Here is a 12,152-nt window from a genome sequence, read left to right as displayed (position 1 = left end):
ACGTTTACAATCCATCTGCAACACTGCTCTATTCTCCCCTGGCACAGAAATAAGTCCCATGATGAAGGATAAGCTGACCCTTCACCACGAGCATCAATCAGCCTCGTTATCTGGACCGCTGCGGGCTTCCTGGAGGAAAAGTAATATCCAACTGCTGCGATTGAAAAATCTGCCAGTGAAGCACTTTTCTCCTCATCTAATACACATACACTGAATCCCCTGGTAGTGAACACTGTGGCTAAAGATGGCTGGATTATTATTAACCAACATGCAGGGAACTCATTCCAACACACTCAGAAGAAAAGGAAACTGAAGTCTGCAGAGAAATCACTCTGCAGAATGGGCAATAAGCTAAAAGGCAAAAGAACTCTCACAGGACACTAGCGCGGGATGGAAGTTATGAGCTTTTATTGCAAATTACTGTCAAACAGCCAAATTATACCATGCTGCCTACATTGACAGTATAAAATCAACAAAATGGGAAAACATCCAAGAGTGGTGAATACTTATGCAAGGCACTTCACACAAACATCCCAATCCCTCTTGGTTCTCCAAGTGTTTCACACTAGCCCATCATTAACGCATCAATCCCCCCCTCCCCCCTCGCCCAGTACATAAAGCGGCCCGGTAACTGCATATGTTTTTTTAATGTTTTTTTTTTATTTTGATCTTCGGGCCTAATGCCTTTTTCATTTAGCTTGGCTGCCATTCTGGTGCCAACCCTCGCACTGCCTATTAAGAAAGCCCCAACCTGATCCCCAGTGCATGTCTTTGGACTGTGGGAAGAAGCCGGAGAACCCGGAGAGAACCCACGCAGACACGAGGAGAACATGCAGACTCCACACAGAAAGGCCACTGGGCGGAGTCGAACACAGGACCTTCTTGCTGTGAGGTGACAGTGTATATAAGGTATAAGGTGTAAAAAAAAAAACTTTCAATAAAAAAAATGTATTCTACTGCCGCTGTATGTAGGTATGCTGGATTTGAATTGTAACCGATGGAAGCCACCAGGTGGCAGTACTCTCTAAATGTGTGTTAGTGTGGTCGAAGAAGCAAGTTGCCGTGTTTTTGATTAACGGGATAATACATGCAATGCCATGCATTTTGCCAATAGTATTTATTCAGTATGTTTTTATTTTATTTACACTGTGTCAACGGCTTAAATATAGCCTATTCAAATGTGTTTATTGTGACCCACTCAGGGTCAAGTTTGACATTTTTATAACAAATTGATTGAACTATACTGACTATTAGTAACTCTCGATGACATTTACTTTTTATAAAGACGTTTACAGCCTTGCTATATTTGAGTCTGAGCAAATGACCTTACATTAACAGTAAAGTTAGATGATCTTGTTTTTATATTTATTTATTTTTGTTTACTTCCTGGTATCTAATGACAGTATGCTGCATTGGACCTGTAACCGCTGGTGAGGCGGATAATAACACAATAATAACATGTCCTTGTTGTACTATACACCACCTGAACATTGTTCCAGAACAAAACAGCAACTAACAAAGAAGCATCAAGCTACTCAGTCAGACCAAAAAGAAAGAGGAGTGAGGCGAGAAGGTGATGGGGAGGGGGAGACATGTAGGGGAATGATATAGGATGAGACGTAGGTTGGCGGGGATCAGTTGCAAAAAAAGAATTAGAGATGAGAGGAACAGAAGAAAACAAAACAAGGGACCAGATGAAGGACAAGGTGAGGTTAGACCATGGGCGGAAGTAATACCTGTCGCAAAAGATGAAAGTGAAGCACTGAAGGGAGGGGAAACTCCAGATGCCGGATCACTTTGTCGGCTTGACCATCGAGCATCAGGGGCCGGGCTGAAAGTCAGAGCTGACAAGACTGACATCTAGTGGAGAGAAACAGCAGCTTATCTGTTTTGTTTTTCTCCCTTATCCTGTTTTACATTTATCTCTCCTACATTCTCCTCTTTCTAGTTAGACGCAAAGGTACCGAGGCTTCAAGCACATATTCTTTACTGAGTGAAATGAACTGTAGGAATCATCAGCGTGGTGTGGCTCACACACTGGAAATCAGTCCAGAAGTCATCGACTTTCTTAACCTTGAGACAAGTCTGTCTGTGTTGGTGTGCAGGAGAATGAGGCTTTCTTACTTCAACTCATAAAAAAGTAAAGTAACAATACATTTTTAGACACATGCATATTGAGAATTTCTATTGTGCAGCTGGAAGTTTGGTGAAATAAAGAGTTGTCTCTTTTTATAAACTTTCATTAATATGATATGTATTGTAGAGTAGAAGTATTGGTTAGCCTTGTGGAAAGCCTTGATGTAAACATATCTAAATCCACTTTATATTTTGGGGTTGAATATAGTTTTGACTCAGTTCTATTAATTTTTTTTCATACCATTTTTTGTTTGCCGGTCGGATCAAAAAACCACTGAAACTTGGCTACGAATGAACTTTGTTTTTAATTTGTAGTACACCACACCCAGGACTACAGCTCCCTGTTCTTACCTTAAAGAAGGTATCGTATGACTTACTTGGAGATGTGAATGTCTTAAAAATCTGCTATGTGTTTTCTTTTTTCCTTCGACTGAGCCTGGATTTCAACCGATTTTTGATAATACAATCTTCTGTTTTTGACGATTCAGAAATCAATTAGCCTATTTCTATTCTTGGAATATAACACTTAGATTGGTGCTGTACAACAATATAGTTGAGTAAATCCCCCATGTCATGTCTTCCCACCTTAACATCTGCAACTCGGTCCGAACGGTGGCTGTGTCACACTGGCTCACTCTAACAGGTCAATTTGTGATCCTTTATATTGCATGTTTAAGGTGTACTCCAGATGCAGTATCCCGTTCGGATTACTCTGTTGGGATGGAATAACAAAGAACAGCAGAGACTTAGATATCCTGTCTTTTACTGCTAGTATTAACCAGAGTCCAGAAATCACATCCTATACTTTGCATAATATAACTATATAGCATACAAGCATCTAGATTTTGTTCTCTGTGATGGACATGTTCTTGACATGTGGGCCTTTTACATCTATTTTTAATCCTTTGACCATAATTTAGGCGTCCAGACTCCTGAGATGTCTTTATTTAAATATGCACAACACCAAACTGACAAAATACAATCAGACCCCTCTGAGGGAGACGGTGGGAAAGACACTTTAAATGAATCTATAACAGCCGCAGCTCAAACTTCTGATATCATACAGATCCTCTTATTTTGTGTTATTCAATTATTGTTGCATGGGACAGGAATTTTTCTGTTTCCATCTTTTATCAAGAGTCAAAGGAGTGATGCAATAAGACACTTAGATGTCCTAGATGTTCATTGGGCCGAGTTTTAATTACTCCTGTCACATTTATCTCTGTCTCTTAATCTAGCAGAAATGTCGCCATATATTTATTTGAAATACTAATAACATCAAGCTCAAAACAAACATTTTATTTGTCCTGAAATGTCACATCTTTAGTTTAGTAGCAAAGATGTCAATATCCTGACAATAAGTGCGTGTCCGAAGCACAAAATGATATCGTCCTGAGCCCGTCTGCCGTGTCCCGTGCTCAGCAGCAGTTGCTAGCCTCCGGTGTCTGTTTGTCCCCTCCCAGCCACAGCGGGGCGCTGTTGATCTTGGCACTCTGGGCCCTGGTCTCTTTCGACTCGCTCTGCATCCCCCCTCCCTCGCTGGCCACACGCTTGTGGATCTCCGAGGCCATGGTGAGGAAAGCCCTCTCCACGTTGTCTGAACTCTTGGCGCTCGTCTCCAGGAAGGGGACCTTGAGAGATGAGGCCAGGTCCTGTAGAGGGCAAAGGGGGCGAGGGAAGGGAAGGGACCAGGGGGGAGGAAGGAGTCCGAGAGCGAGAAGCGTAAATAATCACAGATCTATTAATATGCTGAATCATCACAGTGGAAGGAGTACTTCATTGAGCAATGCAGTTGTACATCCTTTCAAAATAATGAACAGTAACATATGCACATGTGTTAACAGTGGATACTGTGGAAATGAATCCCCTCAGAGTCTTACATTATTGATGATTTGACATTTTAATATTAAAGCGGGTGTTAATGCTTTACATTCTGATGAGTATTGTAAAACTACTACTGTAGTTAGCATTTTAGAAGGATACAGGCAGCTTAGCACAAACGATTGTCGGTTGACGGAAGATCTTGTGGTAGTTCATTTAAACATCCAATTTGCTTTTGTGTTGTTTAATGTGTATTACAGCCTCACAGCTGCTACAGCGATGGTGTTTAACAGCATCCGGAAGGTGTGCAGCTGGCTACCTGAGCAGTGGCGACATCCACCACTTTCTTAATGACAAGGTCAGACTTGTTCCCCACCAGCAGCCTGGAGACGTTCTCACAGGCGTAGCGATCTATCTCGTCCAGCCACTGCTTCACATTGTGAAAGGACTCCTGTGGACAGAAGAGAGACGGAGACAGAGAGAGGAGGAGGGGAGAAGTTAATGTGCAACCTCCTTCCCATTGTGTTGTTGAGGCCGGGCGGCAGAAACACACGCTGACCTGCTCCGTGACGTCGTAAACGATGATGATGCCGTGGGCTCCCCTATAGTAGCTGGAGGTGATGGTTCGAAACCTCTCCTGCCCCGCTGTGTCCCACTGAGGGACACACACACAAAAGGAGGATGCGCCAGTGTGTCCCGACTGCAGAACAACCGAGCTTCTACATCAAACAGTGCTCTCTCATATGATATTCAGAGCATTGATATAGCAGGAGACTATTATCTATGTAAAGCTAAAGTTTGAGTAAAGTCTACCTGAGCAGAGGTGAAGTGTTTGTGCGTGTGCGTGTATGTGTGTGGTGTTGTAATTTGAGCGTCTCTGTTTATGTTCCCGAGCTAGCAGCCGATAACACCGCACCTACCAACAGCGTCGCACAACCCCTCCACTGTTAGCTGTGTCATCACTGTTGACATTGTTAGCTGCTAGCCGCCGGCTCGATGAGCTGTAAATATGTCATTTAGCGTCTTTTGACAAACTAAGCAGGAGGTGTTTCCTGAGGAGAACTCATCCAACACCGCTCTCTTACAATCTGGAGTTTCACTGTCTTGCTGTCCATGTCAATGGTCCTGATCTTGAAGTCCACTCCGATGGTGGAGATGTAGCTCTCAGTGTAGGTGTCATCCTGAGGGGAGGCACATTTTTGGGGTAAGTAAAGACATTTTTGTCTGTCCTCACTTTGGGACGGTTCTTCTAGTGCCGGATTCAGGGGGTTTGGTTCTAAAGGTGAAGCGGTCAGGCTTTTATTCCTTACAGGACAGGGCTATTATGTCAATAGGTGTGCTCACACAAATAGAAGTACAAAGTTGTGTACAGGTTTTTCCTTATAATCCTACCGCAAAACGCAGCAGCAGACAAGACTTTCCGACTCCAGAGTCACCAATCAGAAGAAGTTTGAACAGGTAGTCACTTGAGGAGGAGACACATACATACACATGAAACATTGGGGGGAGCTGTTCTTGTTAGTCTTTAAGTCACTTTTGGAGATTAGGATTATCGTTGTATATTTTGTAAATAGCTGTTAAAGATACAAATCAGTAGTCTTAAAGTTTTGGATGGAAACAAAACTGTGTTGCTGTGTTGAGTATTTCCATTATCATACTACGGTTTGCAAAGTTTGCTAAATTGTTTGAGATTGTTTTAACTTTATTCCAACTATATATTTGTTACCCCATTTTTGACTAGAATAATATTCAAATAAAAAAAATCTTCCAGCGCTGTGCTTCTGAAAATCACACAACAGAAGTTTAAAGTGGCGGCGGAGTTTGTTCTAAAGCCTCCAATTCCCATGAACTACCTGGGCCTAGTGATCCAACTGCAGGTTACCCAGAATAAGAAAAATGACTAGATGTTTTCTTACGCACCCCTGGACACTCAATGATCGGCTCTGTGGCTGACAGGTACCTCATAGTCAAAATCATCCGTATTGTGTTTCCTACACATATAGAATTAAAGCAACATATCTTTACTCATCATCACTTAATCATAGGATGGAGCTAAAACATTAGTACGCACACAATCTTGCAGTAGCATTAAAACACCAGAAGAGATATTTCCCCTTGTCCAGGTGGTAAACAAGTAACTCTTCACATCAACAGTCACTGTCAAAGAGCAGATGTCGGTGTGTCCCACTGTTAAACGCCATAGGAAACAACACACAGCGAAGATAAACAAATACTTACTATTCAGGATTCATGATTGCTGCGGTGGCTCCAGGTGACACGACAAAATAAAGATCCCTGAAATTGAATCCTAAAACTGAAAACAGTCAGATTATCTCTGTGATGGTTTCTCCTGTTCTCGGCATATATGTGTGTGTGCGAGTGTGTGTGTGTGCTTTGGAGGGCAAATGGCAGAATAAGCTGGAGCTACCGGCTGACTGGTTCAGATGCATTATTTATTAATAAAGATCCAGCTCAGGTTACACTGGGGACAGCACCTGGAACCGAACACACACCGAGAGGCCAATACAACACCTCCCCCACCCCTCCGCTGAGTGCAAACTAAAATGGACTAATTTCTTAGTATTATATCATATTTACTCGTTTCCCTTCTGTGATGTATCTGTAATCGCATCCGGCGTGTTTTGTGGTGAGTTTAGCAGCCTTTGCCGCTCGGACATCCCATCTGCACGTTTAGCCTCAGCCAACAGGCAGGAAGTAGGAAACTACGGAGAGCAGCACGAGAGATACACCAAAGGCATATTACAACACATTTGTGATTTATATTTTTATATAAACCAATTTGATCTTTAACCTCAAACCACTGCTGTCAGCCAATAGAGGTCCAAACAGACGGAAATTCCTTGGTTCTTTTTTCTTTAAAACTAGGTTCAAGTTTCACGAGCAAACAAGAGCGACTTTTCTTTGCGGTTTGAAGTCGTGTTTCAATTTATGTTTTTTATCACATTTGCTAGCATGTTCCTCCATGCGGGAGGCATGCATGTTTGCTAGCTAAGCTGTCCTTAGCTTACTTAACATTCAAATAATGAATACAATTAATTTACTGACGGGAAACAATCTAGTTTATTTTTTACATAATGTTCAGTTGTCAATTTTGCGGCCACGCATGTGTTACTAAGGCAAAAAGAAGCAAAGTTTTTGCAGTGTACGTTAGTCTTGCCAATATAGTACCTCATAATAGGTCGAGTGTTGGACCAATGCAACTGGCTCTAGTATGTAGGGAGCTGGATTACTTAAGTACTAGTACAAGAAAAAGTCTTTGGTATACTTACAGATCTCAGAGATCTAGGGGATAATGGCTTAGCCACACTTGAGGAGGTGAAAGGCACTCTGTGTGCTATTGCTGGAGATAATCTGGGATCGCACAACATCCGTGGTTTCATTGAAAAATTTTGTGACATAGATCGTGTAACATTTATTTCCACACAAAGATAATGTGCAGCACATGCCTGTAAATTATATAGATTTATCTATTGGTATTAAATCTGATTCCAAGTTCAATGAACTTGCTTTCATGTATGTAACCCTGGTTTACCGCCATGCTTAGGCCATGATCTTTTTGAAGGCATTGTATCATATGACCTGGCATTTCATATCAGCCATCTCATCGAATAGAAGGAGTTCACTTACTTGCAATTAAATCAGCACATAAATTACTTACAATATCTTGGCAATGATGCCAATAACAAGCCATGTGTTGTTAATCCTGGGAGTGAAATTAAGTGGACATGCTGTCTAGAATTGGACGCTACTCAGGGTCCTGCCAGTCTTGATAGGGGACAAGATTCAGTTGAAATGGAAGTGTGGCAACCCGTATTACAGCTTAGACAAATTGTGGAGGTAATTTGTGCACCTGCCATCACCAGAGACCAGATAGCTTACTCTGAAGTACTGATAGGAGTCTAGAGCTAAGAGACACATACAGTATGTTGGGCTTCTCTTTAGTGGCATTGCAGCATTCTGTCCCATCACTAGCTAATGTCTGAAAAGGTTTGAGAGGTCACACTACCATGTCTTCCTGGAGAAAAGATAAGGTAATTGGTCGAAAAGCTGTTACTACAGGGAGTAGAAAGCAGACAAGACCGGAAATATGTACGAGAGGAACACATGGGGGAATCAGGCCCATCCTGAGTGCTGGAAATTACAAAGTAATTCACTTGTAATTCAGTTGATGCCGCTCATATTTACAACCTTGCTGCTCAATACTGGAGATCTTTTATTTTTATATACTGCCCCATGTATAATTCATACTGTGCTGTATATTTGTCTTATTTGTATACATCACATATATATACTCTGCACTTTATCTGCTTTCTTGCTAAATGCTAAACTACATTTCGTTGTCTTAGTACCTGTACTCAATCACCTCACCTGTTGATAGCTCTTCATACTCAAGCAGCCCCATGTCCTCTCCTCAACCATCCTCACGACCACATATAAAGAAGAGCTGTCCTGAAGCCTTTCAGGTAAACTGGAACAAAATTCCCCTGGATTTGCTGTCTAAAGTTATGAGTGGTGAGTTATGAGAGCCCCCCCCCCCCCCCCCCCCCCCTCTGACAGACGGCAGTTTGTGAGAGTGTTAGTTGATGAAATAGGAGTACAAAGCTAAGAGGACAATGCCTAATAATCATCCCCACGAACGTATTAAGACAGTACCCCAAATCCTTTGCTGGTATAATTTTACGATTGGCGGAGGCAATGAATCACTTCTGAGCTAATTTAAAGTACGCGTAGAGCAGCGGTGTAGTCTACGTGATACGCAGGTGTATATATACGCCGTATACCCACTAACAAAAGCGTGATGATACGTAACAACATCGTTGTGACAGAACGTTCTAACTTTCACTCATAAATTCACCCCGTCTGTGTTGTGAAGCACTGACATTTGGGTCTTTGGGGCTTCCATGCCTTCGATCCATCTAAAGCAGCGTCGTTACTAAGCAACAACAAGTTGTTTGGCGGTCACAGTCTTTTCTTTTGTCGCAACTAGGTCGAGTCAGAGCCCGTCAGAGACATTCTCTATCAGGGAGTTTGTACAAAGTTTAAAAGTAACAAGATATGACACGTATACGACACGACTTCAGTGTTTTCAAAAGCCTGTCCCTGAAGCTTACTGCCACGTCGGGTGACACTGCAGCTGCCACAGACCATAATGAAACAATGGTTACCGTTACCGTTACAGAAAATTCTACTGCACTTCTACCGTCACTATTACCTGGTAAGTGAGAGTACCTTGTATGATATCGTGTGTGTGTTTGTGTGCCTGTGTGATGTCACAGTGCTTAGTGTATGGGGTGTCGCTCTAGGACAGGCGAGTATGGTGCTGGGAGGGGGAAATCACAGTACCTATACTCACTACAAAAATATAGACTACACCACTGTAGAGCACTTGAACAGGAACAACACCCTTGCTAGGCATTGAGCATTAAAGGATGCCACAGGAGCTACCTCAGCCCGAGGACCAGCAGACAGCTATAAGTGCAGAACATGGCAGCCAGAGCTACCAGCTGAGGAAACCTAACATGCCCTTGAAGGTTTGAGACAAAGGATAAAAAATATCTTGTATCAGCCATGAAGGTTTGGCGGGTGCAGGAAAGGAAAAATACCTGCTACACAAACCACAGAACTGCTCACATACATTTGCATCCTGAGAAAAGTGGAGGCATTTCCTATAGACCAAGGCAGATGCATCTTCAAGGCAAATCCCACAACAATGAAGTGATGAAGGTCCTCTCGCAGGAAAACGGTATAATATTCTGCAACTTTACAATAAAAGGTTTTACAGTGTGCATGCATAAGTGTACCATGACAAATTCATTGATTGAAGAAACCAAAGGGCAATGCAGAGATGAACAATATGTCTGGGAATTTGCTCAAACGAATGAAAGCAAACAACGAAGGAGCTGAAAGCAATTTGGGGGAAGTTTAAATGATGTTTTGCCACATCATTTAAACACTACATGGAGGTAAACTGAAGTGAGTGTGTCTGAAATATCCAAATTATAATAATAATGACACAATTCCTCATTGCACCAGTTGAAGCAGGACTTAATGGTTTTTATTAATTGATATTTTATGAATGAAAATGTCACATTCATCACTTCAGCGCCTTCTAGATTTTAAGCAGAGAGAGAGATTTTCCTCTCCTTCTGAGCATACTTAGTTCAAAGCAACATACACGTTCAACCCTGCATACACACAATAGCACTCACCCACTGAGCCACTCAAACAGTGCACTGATCTGCGTTGTTATTGAGACACACACAGTGTGAATTTGGCCGATTTTTCCTCTTGTTGTTCTAACAGCTGTGCTGAAGCATGACGTTATTGTTTTTTGATCGCTGCGCTTTATTGGTATAACAAAGCGGTTTATTCCAAACTGCCAATTGAATGGAGAGAGAGGTGTTGAAGTCTGAGTCAGTCAGCTGGGTCAAACATAATTGAATATTTATCTACTAAACTGTAATGTATCTTTAAACATTAGGGTTGAACTGCTTCTTTGAAGGCGGGGAAATTAGTCTTTGATATTAAGGAAAGTGTGGGGAAATAGTGTAGTTCGATGATTGTGATTATTTCAAAATAATCTATTACTAGAAATGTTTGTCATCATTGTGATTTTAATGTGTTTTTTATCAGTTTTGAAAGCAGTGTAGTAGCTTAAAAATATCCTGCAAATATAGTTTTTTGCATTTTGTGGACTGAAGTATTGAACAATGCTTGTGAGCCAGTGGGTTGCAGCCGACCCTCCTCCTGCCAACGACCGATCAGCTGCATTACAGGTCAATTGGATTATTGGACTGTTCCATTTTGCAACCGCAGGAGGGGCGTAGTCAGATGCCTTCACATCAAACCTACAGAGGAGGAATGTTTTCACACCCTGCACTTAACTATGGACTGGTCAGCCTATAGTATAAACCTGCAGTTCGAGAAATCTGGAGTGCCTTTTTTTCGGGAGGGCACGCATTATGTTGTTGTTAAGTTTAGTGCGTTTATTTAGGTATACTTTGTTTTTGTCACCCTGTGTAGATATCTTGGGTGAATAAAGTCTTTACTTTTCTCACTTCAACCCACTTAATGCATACCCTCACAATAATAATAGATGTGTATATACTGCATATGTATATCTATTCATTTTGGGGGTCGAGGGGGCATTTCCACCCATAAATGTCCTTTTTAAAATGATTTGGTTTTCCCCTGCATAGAGTTTGAAAAGTTTTATATTGATGGCTGTATTTTGTTGTCCATTGTGTAACGATTGATCAAAAGAATATGATAATTTGACCACAAGTTGTCGTGTTTGATGAAAATATTTGCTTTAGTTGCATGTATATAATGTTTTGTGTAAATCTGTTTTGAAAATATGATGTCAGTGTACAAATGTGTTTAAGCAATCAAGAAGAGACGGAGGATTTGAACCTTCACAGGAGTTTACAATGCGTGATTAGACTACACGTGTTGTTGATGTGTTGATTTCTTTGTCGTTGTATTCTTTAGTACATTTAATAAATTGAAAATATGTTATTCTTTAATAACATCCTGTTCATGTGAAAATTCTACTTTAAAAATAAAAGTTCATAATTTATGTAATGCTCCCTGTTGCTAGTGTTTTTTAGGTCAGTGTCTTGTGAGTGACATGTATGTGTGTTTTGTTGATCTGAGTGAGTTTTGGAAGTTTGATTAACTAACCAAAGAGTAACCAAGAGTTTTGAACATGTGCATCAGTATTGAAAAATGCTTGCTATCAATTGAAAAAAACGTAATTCAATAAAGATGCTAAATCTGAGGGATTGCCTCCCTAATGCTCTCAACTTGGCATGTGACCGTTGAGATTCAGAACAAGGCGTTAAATAATGTGCAAAGAATTCCTTGAAACTGGTTACCTTATCCTTAAAGGTGCTAAATGCAAAATGAGCACCTTTAAGGAAACCTATTGCATCCACACAGTTCTCAACATGGCGACAGCTGTTTTGCCAGTCTCTACAAACCTAAAACTTTCAGAACATCTTTCTGACTGTCAAGTGCTAACAAAAAGTGTGTAATCTCATGTAATGTCAAGTTTCTGATTAACGCCTGGTCAACTTTTAGAAAACATCACAAGGCACCTTTTCTGTATGTATACATCTTTTTCATCTTTCATCTTTCATCTACATCTTTTTTTTACATCTATTCGCTGGGAT

At 41.2% G+C, this 12,152-nt stretch overlaps 1 protein-coding gene across 1 annotated transcript; it reads right to left on the bottom strand.

Annotated features, from left to right (window-relative positions):
* Window positions 1–3,315: 3,315 nt before the first annotated feature.
* LOC120828636 (ras-related protein ORAB-1) lies at window positions 3,316–6,369 on the bottom strand. Its single transcript, XM_040192148.2, has 6 exons — window positions 6,196–6,369; window positions 5,350–5,422; window positions 5,043–5,138; window positions 4,517–4,612; window positions 4,277–4,408; window positions 3,316–3,788 (listed from the first exon to the last, which is right to left on the bottom strand). The coding sequence occupies exons 1-6, from the start codon at window positions 6,207–6,209 to the stop codon at window positions 3,555–3,557; spliced, it is 645 nt and encodes a 214-aa protein (XP_040048082.2). The 5' UTR covers window positions 6,210–6,369; the 3' UTR covers window positions 3,316–3,554.
* Between the last annotated feature and the right edge of the window lie 5,783 nt (window positions 6,370–12,152).

This window comes from Gasterosteus aculeatus, chromosome 1, assembly GCF_964276395.1.
Source record: "Gasterosteus aculeatus chromosome 1, fGasAcu3.hap1.1, whole genome shotgun sequence".
NCBI lineage: Eukaryota > Metazoa > Chordata > Actinopteri > Perciformes > Gasterosteidae > Gasterosteus > Gasterosteus aculeatus.
The sequence above is the reverse complement of the archived record's forward strand: the minus strand, read 5'-3'. Positions and strand labels throughout refer to the sequence as shown.